Source organism: Anopheles darlingi, chromosome 2 (assembly GCF_943734745.1).
Source record: "Anopheles darlingi chromosome 2, idAnoDarlMG_H_01, whole genome shotgun sequence".
In the NCBI taxonomy this organism is placed as follows: Eukaryota; Metazoa; Arthropoda; class Insecta; order Diptera; family Culicidae; genus Anopheles; species Anopheles darlingi.
Window position 1 is genome coordinate 24,174,403 of NC_064874.1, and position 25,000 is coordinate 24,199,402.

Consider the following 25,000-nt stretch of genomic DNA (forward strand, 5'->3'; position numbering starts at 1 on the left):
TGGATGGTTTCTCACAATTTTTGCATATTAAATTATAGCTTGGATTGATCACCATGTTTACCTCGAAGGCCGATCTGAGCGGTATCACCGATGAGCAGAAAATCCACGTCGACGAGCTGGTGCAGCACGTGTCCATCCGCGTCGATGAGGGATCTAGCAGCGAGAACGCACTATCCGCCACGAATACCATCGAAGCCAAAACGTTGGAAAATGATCGAGAACAGTTCCTTGCTGACAAGCCGTTCCTTTTCTTCGTACGCGACATCGTGGATGATATCGTGATCGTTGCTGGCAAAATCACGGATGTTCCGTACGCGGAGTGAACGAACCCAACGATGCGTCAAGCATACGTACACCTTTAACTATTAAGCATAACATGTAGTGTTTGATAGCAGGCAGATGTTACATACGTAGTCATAGCACGAGATAGAGTTCAGATTCTGTCCGCATTTTACTGATCCGTTCCAGACCGGATCCAAATTCCCGTAATGCGCTAGCCGCATACCTGTCGATATGAGATATGCGATGGCGAAGAGTTAAAGAGCTTATATTGAGCTCCGCAACTCTGGGTGAAGCTCCATCCAGGAATGTTTGATTTCAGGCATTGGACACTAATTGCCACGAACTTACTGTAGTTCCTCTTATCTTCTGCTGGCATTGACTACGAAAATTCGAATCAACTATCTAGAACCGCATCACATGGGTGCGTTTTTTCCATTCTGGACCAAAAGTGCAAGCATTTGCTAGCTGTTCGATTTTATCTCTTCACGTCTTTACTCTATTCCGAATCTCTTCTAATGGAATAGTTCATTCAAAGTTCCACTAGATGACGATCGACGACAGTGCCGACGTAGTACAAATGAAGCCCAGCAAAACCGAAGACATCACGGTCAACCAAACACACGAATCAGATGAAGCTATCGGACGAACGGTCTCGTTCTGAAATATGATTCAAAGAGGTATTTCAAAACTGTAGATCACGTGTTCTATCGCTCGAGAGACATCATCTTTTGGTTTGACCGGATTGAGAAACTACAGAACATCGGAACATCAACACCTGCCTGGTATGCGAAATATTCGCCAACATGGGAACCGGAATGGGCGGTGCTACTATGTAGATCGCACCTAGAACGTAACAGACTGCTAGGTAAAGCTACTGATTATTTATGATTCTTTATTGTAAAAAAGAAGGAGAATTTTTACTCGTAATAAAATGGTGCAAACTGCATGTACTTTGCCAAGTTGTTGCCTCCATGTATTGCAATCTTGCTGTTGAGCGCGATCTATCGTTCGTCTACAACAAACTATCTTTTCACTTTCAGCTAACGCTAAGCTAGCTAACGGGTCGAGGATAATCGTGCTGGAACAATTGAATGGTTTCCGCTATAATCCCATTTTATCTGCTACCGAAATTGTTCCCAAACTGAACCTAGTATCACTCAAAATGAAATCTGAAACGAAAGATTCCACCTTACAATCAAATAAAAAAAAAAAACCATATAGATATCTTGTGCTACATTTTTTTTCGAAGTGTGCCTACAGAAATATAATCGCTCAAAAACCGGATTGCAGAATATTTGGATTTCCCCCAAATTACGTATAACCCAGCCTTTAACAAGTATGCGTTGCGAATTAAAACCCGCCCCGGATAACTATTCTACCTCCGATGGATACAACCTGGATACGGCACTAATGTTGGTTGGGTTGATTATAATCAATTGATAAGCCGCCACAACAAGGATTGTTTCCCTGTCACAGGCCGCGAGGAATACATACCGCCTACACTTTATATTCACAACGACACCGGAAGGCAGATATTTCACGGTGATGTGACAATAGCCAGCATCAATAACACACAACAAATGATTAAACCCGAAGCCGGTCGCCCATAACAGGTTTCTCCGGTGTCCCCGAAAATATACCGGCAACCATGGGATTAGCGATCGGGCAAGCACGTCTCAGTCACAGTACAGCCACCGAGCAGAGCAGTTCTGTCTTGGCGTGCATCGCAGCGACTCGACTCAGTGAAACACTATCGCACGCTGTTGGTTACCACCACGAGCATACACAAACCACTGCTGGCTAACACCGGTTGATTAGCGCTCAGGGAAATCCCTCTCCGACAGAAACCTGTTCGCCGCGGAGCATCGTCATCGAGTGTGACAAGGCGGTGGAGCAGCACTGGTACGTAGCCCGCTGGAAAGGTCAACAAAAAAAAAACCCATCGCTCGCGCTATCGTTCGATACGGAAACTGAGCTGGTTGTATCTTCTGTGTTTGGATGTGCTTTGGAAGTTTTCGTCATAAATTGACCATCGTTTAGTGAGCATCATGGATCTTCATTTAGCCTCTGGCAATCGTAATTGGTGGAGGAGTGGTTTATTGTGCGGTAAGTTGACAATCCTGAACTCATTTATTTGCAACCTATCATTTGATAGGTACAAGTCACAAGATCTTCATTTATATAGAAAGGTAAAAACTGAAACTAGGAATAGTATTTTACATTGTACAGAGTATGCTTCGCTTAAGGATACCGTTCAAGGGTTTATCGTTCAACTTGAAGATTTTAAAATATAAATATTCCCAAACCCAAGACTTAAGTCACTTTCCACGCAGGGAAATTCAATTTTTTTCAATACGGATTGCCGTAGAGTGCACCAGATTGATGATATTGTCTGTTGAATGTATGTGTAAAGTTACGTATGTGTGTAGTGACCGTGGCAGATTGTCTTGTGCAGCAGCCGGTAGAACGTGTTTGCAGTGGCAGCTCTCATGAAAAATGACCTCCAAAAAATCCCATGATCTTCATAAAGATGTGCTGGATTTTCCAGATCGCTAAAACACAAATCCCTGAAAGATGATCATCCCAGAGGTCCATACATAGCGTGTAAGAAAAAGAAATCATCAGGTAGTAAGAAGAAATTATGTAAATAGGGAACGGGATTTCCCGGCGATGCGGTACCAAACCAGTCAGAGGAACAAAATGCAAAACTGTTTTTTGCAAAAAAAAAAATGCAATTCATAAAATGGGGGCACCCGTTGGATGTTTGCAGAAATTTGCTGATAATAAAACAGTGGAACATGGGCCAGTTGCACGTTTAAAGATGCTTAATGTAATGATAAGCGCTAGAGCCCATAAAGATGCTTTTTCATTTTCCTTCCAGCAACCACCGTGTATATTCTGCTACAAACTGGCAATTGCAGCCCTCAGCAGCAAGGAATCGGTTCGCTAGACGTCAATGCGTTCTTTAATCCCCCAAATTCTCAAAACCCATACTACCCACCGCAAAACGTTTACATTAATGGAGCGCACGAAGTATTGAAATCACGCGTAGATGTGTCGGAAAATATACATTTCCCGGCGCAGGAGACCAATCAGCCTCAACATCAGCCAGATCCACTGCCTTCGCGAAACCAACCACTATCGGCTACTGCGCAGCGGGGGCAGCTTCAGGCATTCCGACAACAAACAGACCGACCAAATGGGCCGGGCGGTTCTGGAGCGCTGAAATTCGCTTGGAGTATGTTGAAGGTAAAATATTAATGACTGTGCATTAAATATGATGCATAAATTGTACTAATTTCATCGTGATGTTCCCTTCCAGGCGGTCCTACTGCCGCAAAGCGGAAACAGCGTCATTTGTCCAATCTTGCCTCAGACCTTGCTAGCTAGTCTGAATGACGTGGCTAGCCCGCAAGCTAGGAGGGAGCTTCAGTCGGCGCTCTTCGCCTCGCCAGATGAACTGAAACCATTGATTCAAACGCAGTTGAAAGCAGTTAACCGCTCCTCAGAGAATCTGTTGGACTACGCCATGACCTACATCACTGGCAAAGACTTGACCATAAATAGAGAAGTACGCGAAAAAGCGATGCAAGATGGTGTGGAATTCCAGAATGTGGACTTCCGCAATGCGCAGGCTGCTGCCGCTACTGCCAATCAGTGGGTGTCGACGAAAACCCGTGGTGTCATCCGAGAAATTCTCTCACCTGGTAAGTAGAGAGCTCAATAGAGGGTACAGCCTTTACTATTGCTTTGGTTTCAACTGTACAGCAGCTTATTGCTAATGTAATCCCATTACAGTATCGTTGGACGGCTCCACTCGCCTTGTGATGGCCAGCGTTATCTATTTCAAAGGAAAGTGGAAGTATCAGTTTACCCAGACCAAAAACGAACCATTCTTTGCACGTCCCAACCAGTCTCCTGTGCAAGTGCCAATGATGTATCAGTTTAACAAATTCCGGACTGGCGAGATCGCTCTGCCGGGCAATGACGGTATAAGGTGGCTGGAGCTACCTTACGAAGGGACTAATGGGTTGTCGATGGTCGTGATGCTTCCGCAAGCACCGTACCAGTTGGAACGATCCATTAACCAGATGGGAGAAGCACATCTGAATGAAATCATGGAAGACATAAACGTGCCTCGAGCAGTCACCAAGGTTCATCTACGATTGCCGCGTTTTGAGGTGTACAGTAGCGTTACCTTGGTTCCTACCCTCAAGAACCTGGGTCTTAGAGAGATCTTCCTGAACAACCAGGCTCTGCGAGGGCTGTCCAATGAGCCGCTGGTAGTGGATGATGTCACACAACGTACATTCATTTCGGTTGACGAAGAGGGTACTACCGCGACATCAGCCGCCTCACTGTCCTTTGTAGCTCTCAGTGCAGCACCACCACCAGTGACAATTAACTTTACTGTCGACCAACCATTTGTCGTGATGATTGTAGATAAAATCAACAGGTATCCTATGTTTGTGGCCAAGGTTGAATTACCGGCCTGAAGTACTGGAAACCGGTGCGGTAGAGCCAGATTTGATGGTGTATAATGTCGGTATAACACGAAGGCGTAGAAAATCTCTGTAAGCGATACTAAGAATCTAAAGTGGCATATCTGTGCTGGATTGTTCCGCTTTTGCGAAGCATAAAGTTAAAAATTCTAAAGAATCTTAAAAATAAATCGTGACAAAATGAACTGATATATTGAGCTATTGTAAGCTGTTCTTTGGTGATCGAGGTAAGACTACACAGCCGTCATTGTTGGTTTTGTCTGTTGTAAGATGTTCTCCTGTAAGTAGGCAATCATTCGATTCGTGCTAAACCCGCATGAAAAGAACTAAACTCATTTCTAAATTATGTGTATGTTTGCAAAACTGTAAAAATGAAATCACTGCCACTGACCGATGTAACGTTGAGTAGCGTAAATAAATGCGTAAAAGCAAACAAAAAAAAATCATATGAAGGCCACACAACGTATCAAAATCCAGTTTGTTTCTGGTAGAAAGCAGACGCATCGATGAAGATGGCTCGGTGAATCCCAAGCTGAGGGAATGAGATAACGGAACAGCGTTGCTCGTACGATCGCGGTAGATCAGCGCTGGCGAACGAGTGTGAGTGAGTTACCCAGAACTGAAAACCAGTCGTCGTCACGTTAAACATGAGACCGGGCAGCATGCTTATTCGAGGATCGCCAGTCGCAGCCGTTTCAGTATCGTGGTAGCTCTTGATCGATCAGAACAGGGCAGCTTCGTGTGATCGTGCCATATAGAAGTGGCCTCCTACCACCCCTGTCTACTCGGAACCCTTCATCGAGAACGACGAAACCAGGATTAGCTAGCTGCATCAAAGCAACCATGATGATGTTTCAAGCATTAAGCCTTTTGGGTAAGCAATGCGCAGTGTCCAGTAATCGGTTTAGTGGTAGCACATATTGGTTTTGGGTTTAATACCAAGGCAGTACAAGTTTTGATTCACCCATACGGATTCCTCTGGAAAAGATCGCATCTTATCAGCCCGTTCGTTCGACCTGTAACCTCTACAAAGCATCTGATCGACCTCGGTTTGCTAATTCTTTCAATTGATGCTTGCCTCAGTGTGCATCGCTGGAGATGGCCGCTATTATTGTAGTGTTGGTAAATTCCGTTTCGATCATACCCATTGGAAATTCCCAAACCGGACAGGCCGGAATCGTTTGCGATGGAACAAGAATCGATACCCACGGAACATTGTGTTTGCGGTAACAAGTTTGTTTAAGATAATAGCTGCTAAACAGGTAGCCGAGTGTTTTGACAGTTTCGTATGAGCTCATGCTGGGAATCTAACGGGCTCTAGGTAGTTCACTGTTTCGGTAGCGGCGCGCTATTTATTTTTAAAATTCTATCTCATTTACCAACATCAGCATTTTGATTAGTATTTATTTTATTTCAGCTTTTGCCACCGCAGTCTTGTGTCAAAGTTACGCATTCACCGGAACCACCACTTTAACCCAAGATGAATTTTGTCAATACAACAGCATCTCGCACAGCCAGTGTGATAAACAGTTTGAAGCCTATTTGAGAAAAAACCCTAGTCTAAAGAAATGCTCTAGCAGCAGTCCAATTTTCTCAAACCGTTGTCCATCGAGCGATGAGGTTCGAACTACTAGTACGGCCAGCAATAATTACGATGTGGCCTCGTCCAATGCCGTTGATCGAGCCACGGAACCAACCACGATTCCAGGCATACAAATTCAAAGGGGTGATGAAGACATCGAAACTCCCCCGGCGACCAATGTTACATACAGTAGAAAAATAATGGACTTTTCGCTCCGGCTGTTCCAAACAGCCTTCCCCAAAGGCAGTCCTGACAACTACATCCTGAGCCCCGTCATGGTTCAAACACTACTTTCCTACCTGAACGATGGTGCATCGGAGGCTACACGCCAGGAAATGAAAACGATTCTACAGCTTAGCACGAATGATCTCAAAGAGATATGCGGCGTATTTCAACCAAAATCTACGGCAGAAGAACAACCAAAATACAAACTTGATGTTGCCTCGCAGATTTTCAAATCGCCTCAGATCGAGCTCTTGCCCGCATTTCAGGATTCGCTCAACCGAAACAAAGTGCCGTTGCAGGAAATGGATTTTACCAATCCACGTGTCGCGGCCAATGAAATCAACCACTGGGTCAGCATAACTACTCGCGAGAAAATTACTTCCATTATTGATGAACGTAAGTGTCGCATATGATATGTGTTTACGACTAGGTAGCTCGTCATCATTTAATGCCGTGTTATTCTGCATTCCAGGTTCTTTGAATCCGGCTACCCAGCTCATGCTGCTGAATGCTATCTACTTCAACGGAACCTGGCTGTACAGTTTCAATAACACATCACGCGATACCTTCTATTTGGGAGGAGATAAGCAACATCCGTGCAATATGATGACGCTCTCTCATAAGCTCCGTTACGGCTACACGGGTCCTAACGAAGACGATCAGAAGCTGTTGTGGGTCGAGCTCCCATACAGCGGCGATGAGATGTCTATGATTCTGCTGCTCCCTGCAAAGCGTTTCAAACTAGATGAAGAGCTGCTAAACTTCAAAATAGGCGATTTGGAAAACATACTCGCAGAGATCGAAAAGAACGATAAGGGAAAAATTAAGGTGAAGCTACCAGTTTTCAAAGCTGAAAGTGAGGTTGCGCTCGTTAAACCACTACAACAGGTAAGCACTTCGCATTCAACGCTGCCATCAACGTCTCGGCTAATTATGAATCCCATTTTTTGTTTATCGACCTTCATTTCAGATGGGTTTGCGAAGTGTGTTTAGTGACGGAAAACCATTCGCCAAATTATCCAACACTGATGTAAAAATTTCAAATGTCAAACAAAAGTCGTTTTTATCTGTTAACGAGCGTGGAACGACTGCAACCAGCGTTACGGTGGGAACTATTATTCCACTCAGCCTGCCTCGGAATGCGGAGTTCATTGCCGATCAACCGTTTGCTGCTATAATCATTGACAAAAAGTCAAAAATACCCTTGTTCATCGCTAGAATCAGTAAGCCTGAAAGACAGAAAAGGTCGGTCAACTAAAGGAAAAACTACGAAATTGATATTCGCTGCTGGTTGACATTCCAATAATCGCAACGTTTTTTTAATTGGTGGAAATAGATCTTTGAATAAATATTTGATAAAAATAATGAATACTGTTTGAAACCAACACATGTCTCTAATAGTTTTACCGTTTCTACTACAGTAAAAAGAAGTGCTGTATGGATAAGCCGCATTTACAAAGCATCAAATAAACAGAATAATCTAATAGTTAAATGACATCGTCAATTAAGGTACAGATTTATGGAAAATCCTTACAAGATTTGTCATGACGCTTGTTCGCGATCAGTGAAATGATTTTCTATGGTAGACTAAGATCGCTCGACAAATGAAGTGCCTTGGTAAGTAATATTTGGCTTAGCAGTTTATTAAAAAAAGTTCTCTTTGTAAAAAAAATGTCATAAAAAGGACCATCTATAAACATAGACGTTGCGAAGTAAACATATCAGTCATTTGACATTAGTACCAATGGTCAACATCGAATGTAGTTTTTGTTTTGTGTTTCATTGTAGAAAAGCTGAATTATAGATATGTTGGTATAGAAAATAATGAAAGCAGTTAAAAAAAACTATTCTGCGGTTAAGATAATCTTACATCACAGTACAGCAATTTCTTCCGTACATCGCAGGATTTAGTTTTCATTAGTTTTGTTGTTTGTTTGTCAATAATGGTAAGTAAGACTGTGTTTACAGGCTTCAATATCGCTATTAGCGAATTAATTCAGTTTGATTCATAGTAATACCTAATGTAATCATGGTTCCGTTCAATTCAAGCAACAAGAATAGGATCAAGGAGATAAGTGACCTATATCAGAAGTGTAATTCAATTCAAACAACAGTACCGTGTTGAGCTGTTCAGCTATCAGTTTCCATATTATTGCTTGTGACACTTGATTTAAAAAAAAGTTAAATCATCGTTTATTCGTACGATGCAATTATCCATCGTGATTTTCTATGTCTTTCTCTATACAAGCTTCAAAATAAAAAGCTCAAGTAAGGTTAGAAAAAGCGTGCGCATAGCTTCCAACAAATTCAAAATGCTTTCGTATCACCGCAGCGATGTGGAATGTTGTGCCAGAGCTTTACTCTCACAGCGCGTGCCCCGGCTTCCATGCCGGCATTTTCCTTGTACGTGTAGCCGGGTGTTTTCCACAACTGGGTGACGCGACTGGGTAGACGAGTTTCACTTTCATTTCAACATTCGATTTCAACACGAACGGAAGCCCTCGCGCATCCTTTGGAGCCGAACACGGTACCGGTCACGAACCACGCGTTCTCGGGACGGAGGCTGCGAAGACATCGATTAGTTTAGTTGTTTACCTTTAGGAAATGCACTACTGGAGAACATAGTTTGTGTTTCATTCAGTGAATTTTTCGGAATGAAGTGCGTGTTTTTAATATTTCGGGCAATTAATTCATATTGTTTAGGTGAAAGAATCTAGAAAAGTGTCATTTCAAAATATCGTCTAAGTGTTTCAGTGGAATGTAATGTAACCGTTAACCAAGTGTAAAAAAATCGTGAATTTCGTACAAATGTGATTTTTACTACCAGAAATGGATTTAAATTTGAAAGGTAAATGATTGAAAGACGTATACGTCTTTAAATGCAAACTGTTGCATTAATTGAATGCTTCACAAAAGATTCTACATTAAAAAAAAACCAGTAATGTTCCCTGTTCCCAGTAAATTGTGCGCCACAGCTGAAGATAGCTGAATTATATAAAAAAAAAAACGATGATAATGAATATAAGCAAAAAAAAGCTTATCTACCTAGAGGTACTACTTCACCTGAAGCAACTACTAACAATAAAGCAGAACTTTTCACAATTTGTGTCCAATGCTAGCACGATTTGCAAAAAAAAATATCAATGGCCAATAAGTATATATGTGCCCAACGGGAAACAAGTGTGATCTCGGATCCTGATATACATTCTTATAAAAACATTCTTGAACTCTGACTTTGGTTACTGCTACCCTGTGCTCAAGGGGTTTCAAATGCCATTTGAACGTGGTGCTACTTTCACCCAGACCATACCACGTGCTCATGGAAAAGTTTTCGCTTCATTGCCGCTGCTGATGTTTCCGATCGAACATATTCGGGCCTATCAGGCAGACAAAATTTTGAAAATCGACCAAAGGGCCACAGTTACTAACGGTGTTAGTTGAGTTTTATTTGCTACACACGTTTCAACCATACTGTGTTCGACAGACGCACTCGGCGCATGCGAAGGGTTGGATTTATGAGCTTCTTAACTTTGCACGACTTCAATTTCACCACTTTCCTCGTTAGGAGGCAGCAACGGAAGAAGATCATTTCATCATTCACCTGCACGATATCAATTTTGATCAGATTAACGTGAAAAGCCCACGAAGAACCCTGCGCAATGTATGGCTTCACATTCTAAAAGGAACATGTTTCATGTGAAATCTTCAAAAGCCACCCATAATTTCGCTGACTTAACACTGATTGTCAAATGCAGCCGTCGTGTGAGCGATTCCTTAGAAAAGCTATCACTGCACGCACAGCACATTTTAAACAGAAATGACTCGCGTAGAAAAGTACTGGTGCGATTGCGGGAACTTCCGTTGTGATTTACACCGAACTGTACAAAGGTTTGTTTTGAAGTGTTACTACGGTATGGTAAAAAAAAAACTTAAAGCAACATAACACACTGCCTTTCCTTCTTTTGGATCGTGGGAAAGAGAGTATTTCGAAAACAAAAACAAATGCTAAAGAACATGGACACGAATTTGCAAACGAGCGCAATAAAATAAATCAGCAACTTTTGGAAATGTGCGTCTTAATTTGATTTAACTTCCTTCCTTGGAACGAGCGACAAACCGACAAATTGTCGTGAAATGGTATAAACGACCTAAAAGACGAACTCATCGCTTTGCCGAAAGATTCCGAAGTTCGGACAATCTATCTTCATTTAGCAAGGTCTTTACTATTCCGAATGAAGTCGTTACCGATGCATTAATGATGCTTGCTTCCGTTTCGCTATATTTTTGGGGCTGTAAATGAATGCAAAACAAAATCAAAGAATTCTAGCCCTGCAAGCGCATTGCCGGTACCCAACAATGCTAGTTGGCAAACAATAAAGCAAATGTGTTCGAATGTGCCCTAACGGCATGTGTCGAACGTGACGGAATAATAAGGCTTAAAGCATCTCTTTTCATCCATTATCTCAAATTGACACAAACCTGTAATTTCCGTTTCAAGAAGCAAACAGAACTCTTGACCTCGTTTCTCTCATATGGATCATAGTGTCGAGCAAGGAGCATGAAATGACGCTTTTGAAGGTTGTCACTGTATCGGAGTGGTTTGCTGAAGAATACATCCTCAAGAGATCTTCAAGGATCTTGAGCATGTCACTTGAGCAGCAATAAACAAGTAATGTAATACCAATCAGCTGCTACGTTTTACAGCTCATTGGACTGGTGTACAACAGTACGATGTTCCCACACCGTAAACGATCCATGTCACTGATGGCAATATCGCTTAACTCAGTACCTACCAAGTGAATTATTGGAAATATTCAAACGATTGCTCCAAAAGTGAGAAAAATAATTTTGCAAAAAAAAAATCCTAACCATAAGCTCTTACAAAAAAAAAGATCGCAAAATGTGGCTATAGAGAATTGACAAACAAATGATTTTTCTTAATCCTAGGACTTGCCTCACAATAAAAGATAAAATATGGGGTGCGTTTGATATAGTGGGAAAGGGATAATCCATGCTCTTGAATCGTTGGAGTACCTGGAAAGATGATTAACGAACGATGGAGCAAAGTTCGTCAACAAATACATTCTTTTGTCCAAAGGCGAAAGTACTCACCAAGAGACCATACTTTGTACAATTTTAATTGAAAATTTCATCCAAACCGTCTGTTTAAACAGCTGTTTTCCTCCCGTCAGCTGTAGTCCGTATCATGTACCTTTATCCCTGTTAAGCTGATAAGACACAGGCTCATACGCTCATCAAATTCTCCAGAGAAACATCGTACACGTTCTGCGATGAAATACGATGGCCAATGAACATTGGTACGCATTTAGCTTTTCCATTTTATTTACTCCTAATGGCTCGAGAAAAGTTATTATTTTAAATGCTGGGAAAGTAAAGCACACCTCATAACTCTCAGTCGTATAGGGCGACGACGGCCTATGCCGTTCAACAACGGATAAAATTGATGACTTAAGATGACGTTCATAATGAACCCTCGTCATGTAATATTATGAGAGCTGAATATGTGCGCAGAATTTTTGAGAATAATATTGATGTGTTTTGCAGGGTGTTCGAATCATGTTTTGGAACACACTTTAACAATAAGATAGCCACAGAACGACCCGATATTGTGTTTTCATTTCCCGCTCCGTATTACAAAAAATCATCCCTGGTAAACATTCTCTTCAATTCCTTGTGGCCATATGGCAAGGCTGTACCTCTAGCGTACAGCTCTAGCTCAAGTATTTCAATTTGACTTCATACGCGCACGCGAAAAAGACGATGAGAGAAGAATTTTGGTCACATTCATTACAGCATTGCCCTGAATGTAATTTGGTTAAATTCTTCTTCAACTTCGAGATGCTCATGCATACTAATTTAATGAGTCTACCACCCTTGAAAATACATGTCATTCGCAGTCTACTCTTAAGGGTATCAAGAAACATGAAAACATGTCCTCCTACTACATGGCACGGGTTTTAAATTTTATATCTTATATGGCAGTTTGTACTATTAGAATTTTCATACGCATTTTGCAGTCATTGAATTTGTAAAATAAAATTTAACAAGAACGCCCCAGCGGCTCTGTCTGCTTCGTTAGGATTCATCGCTAAATGATTGCCCTGTCGTGGGGCACGATAGCAAACCTTCACGCAGTGTCCCTGACTTTGGCAGGACCCGACCGATTGCGGCAACTTACACCATTAGAGATAAATTCTTCGCCTCTCACGCACCCCGGCACAAAGGCACAATCGTCCGAATGGCCGCGGATCGGATAAGAGTTGCGTTTCCACTCTGCAGAGTCCCTCGAGAGGCACCGAGAGCCCGAGGCAGGGGTGTGAACGATGTAGATAGGAAATTCCGATGAAACAACACTGAACGGAGCGGTCATATTATACAATTGCCATCGTTGCGACGCCATGTCGTAGTCTCATGGTTGTTCCTCATTTTTACTGTACCCTGGGCAAGAGACAGACGAATTTCATGCAAAGTTGGTTTCAAAGAATAGCATGTGGCACGACGATATGTTACAGCAGCGAGTGTTTTCCTCGAAAACTTCTCCGGCTTTCCTCGGAAACTCGCCGGTGATCATAGATTGTATTGACGGGCCTTGGTTGTTCCATATTTGTTTGACATTTCGTTTGATTGCATGCGTTAAGCACCTCATCTTTCGATATGCCCCTCAACCATCATTACGTTTTTGGCTTAAGGCTTTAGCTGCTTTTAGCATTGCATTGCCGCTGACTTTAGGTAGTGCCATATTACCTACCAAAAAACATAAGGGCATGGTTAAGGGTTGTAGGTGTGCTTAGCTAGCGCAACAGTTAGTTTCCAAGTTCAAATACCAAGCTGATTCAGCATGGTACCAGACGCAGTTTCGTCTGGACATAGATCTGTAAGTAGAAACAGAAGGAATCTTGACTTCAAAGTGTCTAAGAATTTAAATTCTGCATGACAAAAATTCTTAAAATTCTGACAATGACAAAAATAAAAGCAAGGTTCGACTTGTTAAACTGAAACAGTTTCTTTACAAACTGGAAAAAAATTCGAAACTGGATCTCAAATAACGAAATTGTATTTACACACCACATGAACATATGAATCTGGAATGATCTCAATGAGCACGAGTTGCGAAGTCAAACACTCATCTTTTGCTGCCAGAAATTTAGCCTGTTTCTGTGTTCGTCAATGGGCTGGCAGATGGGGGTAAAAGCTTTTTGCAGCATAACGAAATCATGCTACGCAGCACGCGTTGGTTGATTGAAATAGAAACGAAAGAAGCTGTTTGTCTCCTAACGGACTAATAATGCTTGAAAACATCAGATATCAGTGCGAGTCTTGCTTTTTTTCCTTTCTTTAACAGAAGCAATATCTCTGCCTGGTCTCTTAGCAACAGCGTAGCAGAAGCAAAACATAAAAGAGAGAAAAAGTTATTAACGGCCCGGAGATTCTTTGGTTCAGCTCGTTTCCGTAATTCATTTGGACAGGACGAAAGTATCTAATTAATCGCATATGGCTTCACTCAAGCCGACGTGCATGCAACGAAACGTAACACAACACGCATGGGCCAATCCATTCGAGCGATCCACTGTCCACCGATTGACTATTCCGTGACCAAGGTATCGTGCAGTGATTTCGGTTTCGTTTTTATCCCCATTGCGATGTAAAAAAACCACCATCAAAAAGTGAACAAAAAGAAAGTATAGACAGAAAGCTTCCGCGCTCTATCTATACCCTTTTAGGCAGATCAGGATGCGCGTTCTGTAGTCTGACGACCGCTTGGTTTTTCATTCTACGCATAACCTTAATAATGCTGCGGTCTGCGGTTGTAGAACGAAAGAAAAGCCAACAATAAATCTTCATACAATTTGCTGATGGCCTAGTTGGAAAGTTCCAATCCTATTTCAAATATTTCTGATGGACTGTGCGCTGAAATTGTGTTTACTAATAGGAGCCAAGTAGTACGAGCACAACAGATCTCGTAATGCAGGAAAACATGTTTTTTTATATACAGAATCTGAAATCGGTTGCAAGTAATCACAATGAAAAAGAAGTGGAAATGGATAAGTTCACACCTTTTTTATAAACTTCCCTGCTGAAATATTTATAACTACAGTAAAAGATGGTCTGCGCTTGGCGGCAGACTTACATAAAGCCATAAAAACTGTTCCGCCATTGAAAAAAGTAACATGATGTGTCATGTGGCGTGTGGCGCACTCTTCGCCCACGTTTCTTGCAAGGCATGGCGAAGGACCAACCACTATTAGATTAAAGCTGCCCTTCGCACCATCAACACTCTTTTATATCCTCACACGTAATCCCCGGTCGTCCTGTTGCCTGTACCGTCGAGTCCGAGGTACAAGCGAGGCAGCTAACTTCACTGTCGACGATTTGTTGCTTGTTCCACTGCAGTCCATCCATTTTTCGGGAGTGTTTAATTAAAATCATCACCGTCTGTCTTCTGCCACGCTGCCGATAACGATTCACCCGTGCACTCGACAGCGTGTAAGGTACGAAGGAAATAAAATCTTCCCCCTCAAGGTGCTACCCTCTCGTTCCTTCACCAAGCTCTGTTTTAAAGAAAGCATCTCGACGAAGAAAAGCATCCCCGGGAATATAAAAAAAATTGGCTCACTTTCTTTCGACGCATGGAGGCTCCTCGGCCAACTCTTCCTCGCTGGGAGACTTGGCTGGCACTGGTTGCATCGGAGAATTTTTCCATTTAACACACTCAATTAATTTCCACCACTGCTTTACCGTACCTTTGACGTTTTCCACAGCATTCGACAAACCTTCTTCAAAAAGGCTCTCGACTCTTTCCGGAAGCGGCCACCTATTTATCTACGACCGAAGCTACCCGACATTCGGGCAATGCTCGAAATACGTATCCACATGCGCCAGTAGGGGAATGTGGTACGAGGATTCGCTTCAACATTTTCCTTTTTTTTCAATTCTCTTTTTCAATTTCGGGATGCCCGTTTGCTATCTCGACCTATCCGCTCTCGAGCGCGTTTGGTACACTTGTCCTGGGATTAGGACCATATAACGCGCCACGACCATGCACGGCTGTGGCCGACGATTGTGACTGTTTTTGCTTTATGATGTTGGGATAAATATTTTTTACTCAACCAAAAACGATCAAAAAAACCGGCATCTCAGTCCCAGCGGCAGGCACATCACATCTGTGGCCGACTTGCCGGCCACTCGAAACATAACTCCACCAATCCGGGGTTTGGAATTGGCATTCGAGAGGAGGGGGAGGCTCATCGTCATGCGGTATGACCGTGGATATCACGCAGAAGGCAAACATTTAAACATAACAGTTGAGTACTGGGACGGCGTGTAGGAAATGTTTGTTATACGGGTCTTAGAAGGGTCGGCTCGATTGAAGCCCGTTGAAAGGTCAACCTACACGTGTTAGGCCGTGGATTTGAGTGAACCAAAATCGTCTGTTTCATTTTACAGTTAGTACAGTCAAGTTTAGAAACCATCGTAAACCAGTATTCGGCCAGCACGGGGCTCGGGAGAGCATGAGAAACATGAACATTTGACGGTTGCTTCGAATCTTTGATGTGAAGATCGCGATTAGGACTGGCTTTCAACTGAAAATGCTTCTTCAGTATTGCCTGTCCTGAAACGCAAAGCTTCGCTTAAACACATTTCGTTCCTTCCACAGACGATTTATCGGACCAGCTCGGATTCCACATGGATTCGAGGGCCTCACATCACATCCTTTTGCAGAGCACTTGGGCGTCATGATAAGCCTTCGTCTAGCACTGAGTCAACTTTACGGCTCTAGTAAAACGCTGCCTAAGGGCTCGAGCTGAGGATGTTGTCGGAGTGCTTAAAGACGCCGAACCATCGCGAGCGGCTACTGTTGTGTCGCTGTTTTATCACTGCAAGTTGTTGTTCCAAATTAACACACACACACTCGTGTTTATTTTATATTTTTGTTTAACTTATTGTTGGTATAAAACATAAACACCATTGCTTGCCGAATATTTTTACAGTATCGCGCTTCGATCGTGTATAGGTTATCCCTTCTATCCCTTCAGATGAAGTCCTTCACTACGCGGGGAGGAGAATGAATTTTTCGAAACCAAGGAAATCCGAAAACCATTCATTCTGATCCTTGCCGTAATTAGAAACTCGATTTTAAGTGAAAAACCTACGGATCACAGATTAAACGTTTGGGTAGCAACAACAACAACAACAACAACAACAACAAATCACGTCACGATCTCGACGACCACGGTGGACGCAAAATTAGACGCCCCATAAAATAAGCTAATAGCACTGGCCTCGCGGATCGCGAATTCAATTAGCTATCCGGTAGCTACCTACTTTCCAATTAATGGTGCGGGGATGCTTTCGCTGCTGGCCTTGGAGTAGTGGGCGAAAACCTGTACCGGTCATTCCATCACTCATTAGTACGGTGGTAGGCCTTAAAGGGATGTACGCGTGTAATTAAGTGGTGGGGATCAATTTCATCGGCATTTTCTTCACATAATGCTACCCGTAATGGACCCAGAAAGTCCAGCTCTTGAGGCATGAAAAATAAAGTAATTCAAAGAACACGCCCACACACACAACACTCCCACCTTGTCGAGTATTCAGGCAATTCAGGCCGCTCGTAAACCCTCACAAATTGATGACCATCCTGTCACCGGATGTATCTATAATTAGTTGCCCTCTGCTTTCCTCAAATCGCACATTAGGATTTGCCGGCTCGTGCAGATAATGGATCCATCCGTGATCCTTGATACCTTCCTTCGCTTTTCAGGCGGTGGATTCTGCGCCGCAACGTTTCCAGTAGCGCAGATATCACCAGATTCCTAGATCACCCACTTTTCAAGGCCAGACTATCCGCCTCCTTTGCCAGGGTAAACACCATTATCAGAGTGGGTATCCCGAGGAAATATAAATACTTGCCAGATTACAGACATTATCAATTATCTGACGCTACTTCGACTCCTCAACGCTACCCCCAACGCCTGTGCCTTGTTGTGCGTTGGTAATTGATCATTAAAACAACTGTTGAAACACCCACCCATTTGTCGATGAAATGGCTACCCCCGGGGGGGCCGTATACCCCCTTTGCGAACCCCGGCTCCTTCTTGTTTTAATCCTGGGCGCATTTGAAAGTTGTCCCAATTGATGAAACACCCAGCAAAGCGTTCCCGTTATTCTCGCTCCAAGGGTACGCTACTCACACCCTCTGCTCCATGATTTGCCTAATGTTCGAGATAAGAAAGGATGTTTGCTTCTAGCGATTCGATTCTGAATAGATCGACTTCGGTTTCATTGAACTCGAGGTTTTCCCACGTAAACCTCTACCTCAGCGGCGGCCTAAACCTACATGAAACGTAACCATAGTAACGAAACGACCGTTCGAAACTTAATGCCACCACTCAGCCGCTCCACTGATGGATATGATTTTCTCATATGAAATGCGCCTTCAAAGTTCTTAGCTCGCATCACGGCCGTTCCGGCGCCATGTTGTGTGAGAGTGTTCGAGAGGGAAAGTCAATGGTACCAAAGGGTGGGAAAAGTTCCTTGTCAAAGACCGGCGAGGGTTTTGTGGGTGAAGATGAACACATTTTTCTTCGACCCATCCTCGCTACCGCCACTAAACATTTAAGTAGCATCGCTCCAATAAACCAGCAAAGAAGGAGATGAAAAAGAGCTTTCTGCATCGCGTGGCGGCGGCGTGAGTCGCAATGAAATGGGCTCTCCAGGCTCCAGTTGGCGACGGTACGCGGTAAACGGTCTTCGAAACACCGGATGCCATAATGGATGCGGTTGTCATGAAGGCAGCTTCGGTTCTGCCATCGCTCCCTGGAACCGCCGGAAGCCACCGAGTGGAAGAGGAGTCTTCGAAATGATTCGGCAAACTTGTTCGGCATTCGGGTTCAAGGGTGGTGCTGTTGGTGGTGGTGGTGGTGGTAGCAGTTGAGTCTTTTGAGTGAAACAAGTAAGCGTAACCCAACCATAGATAAGGCTGCACGCAGCGCGCTTCGTGCAGAAGTAATTCATTTAACCGTGTGGCAATCGTACTGATGGAACGGATAACCACCACCCACTCGATTCCCGGTGCCCCGGCGGTCCGACACCGGAACGGAACCGAAGAGAAGAAAGAAAGAACGTTTGCCAACCATCGTCGGACGCTTACACGGTGGTCTTGTGCCTGGAATTTACAGAAAACAAAGACGACATCTTCGACGATGCGCCCCTCGAGCAGCTAGATCATTGAACGGCGGGAAAACGAACCCGTTAAATATGGTCCAATTTTTCTTTTTCTGGCATTGGAGTTTGGGCAGGAAGCAAGGTTGGTTCTCGTTTCCACCGGAACCACTCCGGAGTTCAGTTCAGCGAAAGATTGCATCCTCTCGCACCTTCCAGTGGATGAGTTATGAAGGGGATGCTTTTCACCGACGTCGATAAGACGTCACCATCGGAACGTTACTCATAAGGATGTCGATACTGAGAAAGAAGTAGCAGCAGCAGCAGCAGCAGCAGAGCAAACGGTGCGCGTCGTTCCTAGACAAGGATCCTCGGGACAGTGAATTCATTCTGGGAGCGGCTTTCATAGAAAATTATTGACAGCTCATTGAATTGCGACGGAAAATCCCTTGATCCTTCGTTTTCCAGCATTTCGTTCGGAGTCAGCATCGAACGCCTAGACAACGGTCATACCAGTCGAGTCCAGGACCGCTGGATCTCGGTATCAAGAGGCAACGTTTATTCTCTTCACTCAGGCTCATGTGTAAGTGCTTAGCTAAGCCGAAACACTCTTAATCAGCCCAAATAATCAATTTTCGGCGAAGCAGAATATTATTTGACGCAATCTAATACCGAAGTCAATATATGTAGTCAGTAGCAATGCGTTCGATATCACCTTTGCTGGACCGTAGAGTGTTTCTTTATCAACCAGCAGCGGCCAACGTCAGCCGTTCCGGTTCAGTTAACCTTGAGATGCGCCCACCCAACACCAAAGGTTTCCCATTGGAAAGCGGAAAGTGGAAAGATATGCCCGAAGAGATGGAATGGTCCCGTTGGTATGACCAGCACTCCGTACCATAAACGAAAATTATTTAATTTCCAAACAATTCCTCACAAACAGCAAACGTTTTTCGTATATTCCTTTCATCTGCCTCACCTTTTTCTCAGCTAAGGTGTGGGGTGGACAATGTTTGGCCACGTGCAACGCCCATACAAACCGCCTCCGGAAAAAGGTGTCATTTACAAGGAGCCACTTCCATTAGACTATTTGTAATCCAAGCCATTACTGGTGACCACGCTGGAAACACGCTGACGCTCTCAGTCCTTGGGACCGGACTCCTTGATCTCCATGCATCGATTCACCCTCGCGAAGGTGCCACCGAAAGCGAAAGCGTTAAGATGAAAAATGGCACCCACTCAGACTGACCAGTTCCTGCTTTTCCCGGTCGCAAAGTTTTAAAATAGAGCTGCGTGGAGAAAATAAATGTTACTTTTAACGCCCCGCTCCAGAATTGGATCAACATTCACGGTTTTGATGGCAGAGAAAAGGATTTTCGCCTTGAAACAATGGAAGAAAAAAAGGAAGAAAGAATGTTCTCGAGCCTCTAATGTTTAGTCCCCTTTTCGTTATCGCCTCAAGAATCGACAGAACCCTTTGTAGTGGGGTCTTGGCTAGCGTTGAGGCAGAGCAACGGAGGAACAGCAACACAGGGGATAAAGGGATATCAATTTCACTTGCAGAAATGTTGGCATGTAAATGGCCAATGTTCTATGGCCGGGTTTTATCACTCTTCACTTTGCAACCGGTTTTTGTTGCTCGGGACCGGATTGTGTGATAAATTCACTCACTGCCGTAAATGTAGCAACCGGTTTTTATTTGCTTCCGACTCGTTTAGCCACAGAACATTAAGATAATTCATTTCCAACCATTCGAAGAGGCGGCAATCAATTCGAAAGTGTTACCACCACGCATTGGTCGCTTTTACTAGCTGGTGCGGCTAAGGGTGTGAGAACAGCATAAAATGGAATGGAAAGAAATAAGACTACCGCCCACGGGCTCATCGCATCGCACGTTTTTATGTTTTCAATTCGCTTAGGGTGACATAATTTGAAAGAAGCTAATGATCATTTCCGAGAATCGAAGGGAAAGCGAAAATCATGCGACCACTTTCATGACCGGAACTCAACAGCTCACCGCCGTCAATTGTTTTGATGCTTCTTGGCAATCTTGCCACAAATTAGCAAGCACCATTTCGAGCCCCGAAATTACAAGGAAAACGATCAACAGGCGTCTGTGAGTCTGTGGCGTCACTCAACCACAACAACACAACCGTTTCTGTTACTGATTTCTTCTGGCCGACCTGTTTGCGTGTCTGCACCGCAATCACGTGGATGGAATGCCGTACACCTTCCACACCACAGAACAACATAACAAGTGGACCAGGTTTCTGTCCATGAATAATGCATGAACGGTCGTTATTGGGCAGCGCGCCACGTTAGCATCGCATTACTGTCCTTGATGTGCGGTGGTGGTTGTCCATCGGAAACCATCATACAGGACATAAAGCATGAATTTTCGGTGTTGCCAAATTGAATTTCAGAGGTTCGGAAACAACGCGTGTGGCGGAAAAACTGTGAAAAGAGCAATTAATTCGAATCAGTTATCGTTCGTTCGTGACTCGGCGTGAGTTACGGTGCCGACCACCGGTAAACATCGGTCAATACAACTCTATATTGCTCACCCCCGGCTACTACCGTGCGCCTAGGATCCCATTTGTTAAAGGAACTGGTATGGGGACGGGTAAGGATGGAGTGGACGGAGTTACAGAGCCTTTTGAAGCCCGGAAGTGGGGAAAACAGAGAAAAATGGCTTGGAACTGCCCCCTCCCCATTCCAGCTGGTACTGGTCCCGGGGTAGAACCAACATTCCATTGTCTGATGCTGTCGGACGCTGCACGATCATATCCGTTGATAAATGTGTAAGACGTGCTGAAGAGGCTTATCACCGCCACCGGTGCCCCCGCCCGAAGGGCCATTTCACGAACTGACCGACCGGCCATTTTGTTGTGGCCACCCACTGACCGAACATCCCTTGCGTTTGAGCCGTAAATCAGAAGCCTTCCGTCCAGGAAAGGGAATAGCCACTTCAACTCGTCATCGTTTGTCTACTTCCCCGAATGAACCTCGCTCGCTGGGTACACTGGGAAGGTGCGAGGCGTGCCGGACTCCTGGCCTATTCCTGGTCTGCTCTAGCCCAGGGCTTGCCAAATCCGCCTTCACTTGTTTAACCAGGACAGCACGATCGTACCGATGTCGAAGGTATAAACAAATGTTTTTCTCCCTCCGACCTCAAGTCCGAAACCCATTCCCATTACGGACCGCTTTGGACTATTTATCAAAGGGAAAGCGACCGCTAGGTCAAAGGAAAGAGGGCGGCCTACTCATTCCCCTTTTCACCGTTGGTGAATGATTTGAAGTTTGCTTTTCGCTCGTCTTCACACGGCATCGGGCGGTTTCAGCTGTGGCACGCTGCCGCTAAAGGTTACGCGTTCCACGCACCCCAAACAACCAACACCGATGCCAGCCCAGCATCACTGTCTCAGGTTACGTGACTGTATGAGATGAGCATGTTTTGGGTTGGCGTGCAGCTGTAGCTGCCATCCATCGCAGTAACCGGAACATGCTCCACGTAATTGAAATGTGCTATGAGAATTGATCAGAAGCGTGCCGAGGGTTAATTGACTGCCGCATTATGGCCACGGTTGCTGCCATTGATAAGATGAATGCCAAGCTGCTGCCCATTGACCAAGCAAAGCAGAATGCCGAGACAGTCACGGTCCGAATTCGGGGAATTCAATTAGTGGCCACTTTATCGGCTGACATTGAACTTGGCCGTGTGAATGGTAAGGGCGCAATCAGTGCCATGGTCAAGGGTGGACGTGCTGCTGCATAGATTAATGATTCCAGATATCAACGGTTGACTTTTGCCGCCGCCGCTCGCATATTTTGTGCCAATAACAATCGTCTCGGAGATCATGGATTGCCATTTTGCAAAGAATCTAGATTGCCTTGACCTTTAAATGCACCAATGATAATGGCAATGGCCAACAATTCAATGTTTCAATCTCCAACACGATCATTTGCGGCACAATTGTTGGCTTCTTCCGACGACAAACCATGCGCCTCCATCTCTAGCAAAATGGGAAGTCATTCGCAGGGAGGAAAAGCCAAACGATCAACACTCTGAGCGTCCCTTATCAAACACAACAAGCAATCTCATAACTTCGGAAAATTGGCTCGAATGAGCATCCTTCGGGAAGCCCGCAAATGAAACGCACGCATTACATGATAAGTTATTGATAAGAAACATTAAGCTCGATAGATCCGCCGCACATCGGACGCACTGGTTGTGGAAGATTTTCATTTCACTGAAAGCCTGTAACGATGGAAGGGCTCCCGCTCGAACAGAGCTGCTCGTTCGGCTTTCCTTGTCCTGCCCAGAACACAATTTCTTCTATTATAATTTACGATTATCCTTGCAGCCTCTGTCTGAGTGCTCGCCATGATTCCTTCCATTTACCGTCCAAGGTCCTTTTCGGTTCTTTATTTTTCCCACCCCAAAAATAAACCACATTCTCTAGCACATTTTTGGGAGGGGACAAAAAAAGCGGACACCAGAGTCCGAGAAAACTCGCGACGCCCAGCTCGATTCCATGCCGTACCGAATCCGGACAGCTTCGTCGCTAATGACTAAATGTTCCCTCAAACGTGCAAGTATTCTTTACAAGCCGTTCTCGGAGCTGCAAGAGTTAATTTAAATTGCCCCACACCGATCTGCTTGTCATCTTAAATTGTCCCTGAAATTACACTCCATAAACAACCCAGCTTGACAAGGAACAAAGGGTTCCTCGCCTTCTGAGGGATCCTTCGCATCCCCTCCCCTCCACCGGAAAAACCACAGACCATCGAAAACCCTGTGCTCTGCGGGTACTTTAATGTTTGGTTACTGCGGTCGCGGCGCCCACGGCGCCCCGATCAACGGGATGAATACCCGGGGTTCGACAAAGTTGAACTCACTGCCGGATTTCCAAATTAACCGGAACCGAGGGAAAACGGACGCCGCTTAACGTTGGATATCGTCTCGGGGAAAGTGTCGCAAAAGTGTCGAGAAAAGTGCGTCGAAAATAAAACACAATCAACCAACGAAATCGGCGAAAAATGGACCAGCACATCACCAGCACCTCCGGGGTGGACGCCCGTTCGTCTCGATCGTCACCAACGATAAAGTTCACTCTTGAAGTGTGGTCACGCTGAGTGACACTCGGTCAGGCGGGCACAGTAAAAGCAAAGATTAATTGAACTTGAAAGGGTCCAGCCCCGCAGAAGCGTAGGATTAGGGTAGTCTGGCTTGGAGGGAACGTTCCTCGTTCCAGTCTTTTAGGCTCTTAGTCGTTGGGGTGGCCATTGGATACGGTTTGTTATGGTAAGCTCTCTTTGTCGGCTCAAAAGTCCCCTATGCCGGTGGTGATACCAGCTAGGTCTGGCATTTGGCTAGACGAACGAAAACAGGGAAGCTACAGTGTATCACTAGTGCGTTTTGGACCACAAACCACCGGACGCAACGGAGCCGAAAACACCACAAAGTACACTTCGAGGTTCCTCTACTTCTCGGCAAGTAGACTATGATTAGCACGTAACATAATGAGCGCTGAACTGCTTGCGTTGTTGTTGTTGGTGGACGGGCGACACTGTCCTGTACTCTGTGCCGTCAGCTATCGGTGGCGTTGTCCTTTGTTTGGCGAAAAAGATGCGTGTGTCTGGCAACAACCAAACAGCAACCAAAAAGGAAGAAGCCAACCACTTACGTGTCTTTCACACGACCACGACAGTATTTCTGTTTTGTTGTTGCTATCCCTGCGAAAGCCAACTTGTGTGTCTTGTTTCCGGGTGTTCGCTGGCTGTAACATCGAAGGGAAGGAAAAACCGAAAGCGAACCCTGCTAACGTTTGTTGTTTATTGTTTTTTTTTGGCTTATCGTCGAATCACTGGAGAAATTCCGATATCATTGAGCAACCAATACAATTGGCCCCGGGCAGTGGAGAATATTTCTATTAACGTGAACATTCGCCTGCAGTACTCCCCATAATTTTCACGCTTGGCAGACGATAGCAATCACGGTCCGAGGGTGTGTTCCGCGTTGTCGTTTTGTGCCATTTTAGTATTTTTTATTTTATTTTGGGTTTCTACTTCGTTTCGCCACCATTCGTGTTACTGGCTGCTGTGCAGCCATTAAGAGGTTTGCGGCCGAATGGTGGAAGTTGCTTGAACGTAGGCCTCACTTCATAAATTGGGTCCCATTCTATGGCAAGCCAATGTTGACCACATTCTTGAGATTGCACTGCGTTGG

The 25,000-nt window shown here is 44.5% G+C and overlaps 4 protein-coding genes across 4 annotated transcripts in view; all 4 read left to right on the forward strand.

Moving 5' to 3' along the window:
- The window catches only part of LOC125948443 (antithrombin-III), a 12,675-nt gene extending 11,441 nt beyond the window's left edge, over window positions 1–1,234 (forward strand). The window contains exon 7 of the mRNA XM_049674487.1: window positions 39–1,234. Within this exon, the coding sequence (XP_049530444.1) occupies window positions 39–323 (285 nt within the window). The 3' untranslated portion in view covers window positions 324–1,234. The remainder of the gene's footprint in view (window positions 1–38) is intronic.
- LOC125948435 (uncharacterized) overlaps window positions 1–25,000 on the forward strand; it is a 264,834-nt gene that overhangs the window by 23,438 nt on the left and 216,396 nt on the right. The window lies entirely within an intron of this gene.
- On the forward strand, window positions 1,975–5,185 carry LOC125948439 (glia-derived nexin-like). Its single transcript, XM_049674481.1, has 4 exons — window positions 1,975–2,388; window positions 3,164–3,531; window positions 3,605–3,989; window positions 4,081–5,185. The coding sequence occupies exons 1-4, from the start codon at window positions 2,331–2,333 to the stop codon at window positions 4,776–4,778; spliced, it is 1,509 nt and encodes a 502-aa protein (XP_049530438.1). The 5' UTR covers window positions 1,975–2,330; the 3' UTR covers window positions 4,779–5,185.
- On the forward strand, window positions 5,461–8,061 carry LOC125948438 (serpin B6-like). Its single transcript, XM_049674480.1, has 4 exons — window positions 5,461–5,658; window positions 6,202–6,987; window positions 7,064–7,479; window positions 7,562–8,061. The coding sequence occupies exons 1-4, from the start codon at window positions 5,628–5,630 to the stop codon at window positions 7,847–7,849; spliced, it is 1,521 nt and encodes a 506-aa protein (XP_049530437.1). The 5' UTR covers window positions 5,461–5,627; the 3' UTR covers window positions 7,850–8,061.

What these genes read in the sequence shown, in the direction of transcription:
- LOC125948439 (XM_049674481.1), top strand. Translation starts at nt 2,331, where the DNA reads ATGGATCTTCATTTAGCCTCTGGCAATCGTAATTGGTGGAGGAGTGGT. An exon ending in TCGCTTGGAGTATGTTGAAG is followed by an intron (nt 3,532 to 3,604) that starts GTAAAATATTAA and finishes GTTCCCTTCCAG; the next exon opens with GCGGTCCTACTGCCGCAAAG. An exon ending in CCGAGAAATTCTCTCACCTG is followed by an intron (nt 3,990 to 4,080) that starts GTAAGTAGAGAG and finishes ATCCCATTACAG; the next exon opens with TATCGTTGGACGGCTCCACT.
- LOC125948438 (XM_049674480.1), top strand. Translation starts at nt 5,628, where the DNA reads ATGATGATGTTTCAAGCATTAAGCCTTTTGG. An exon ending in TACTTCCATTATTGATGAAC is followed by an intron (nt 6,988 to 7,063) that starts GTAAGTGTCGCA and finishes TCTGCATTCCAG; the next exon opens with GTTCTTTGAATCCGGCTACC. An exon ending in TCGTTAAACCACTACAACAG is followed by an intron (nt 7,480 to 7,561) that starts GTAAGCACTTCG and finishes CCTTCATTTCAG; the next exon opens with ATGGGTTTGCGAAGTGTGTT.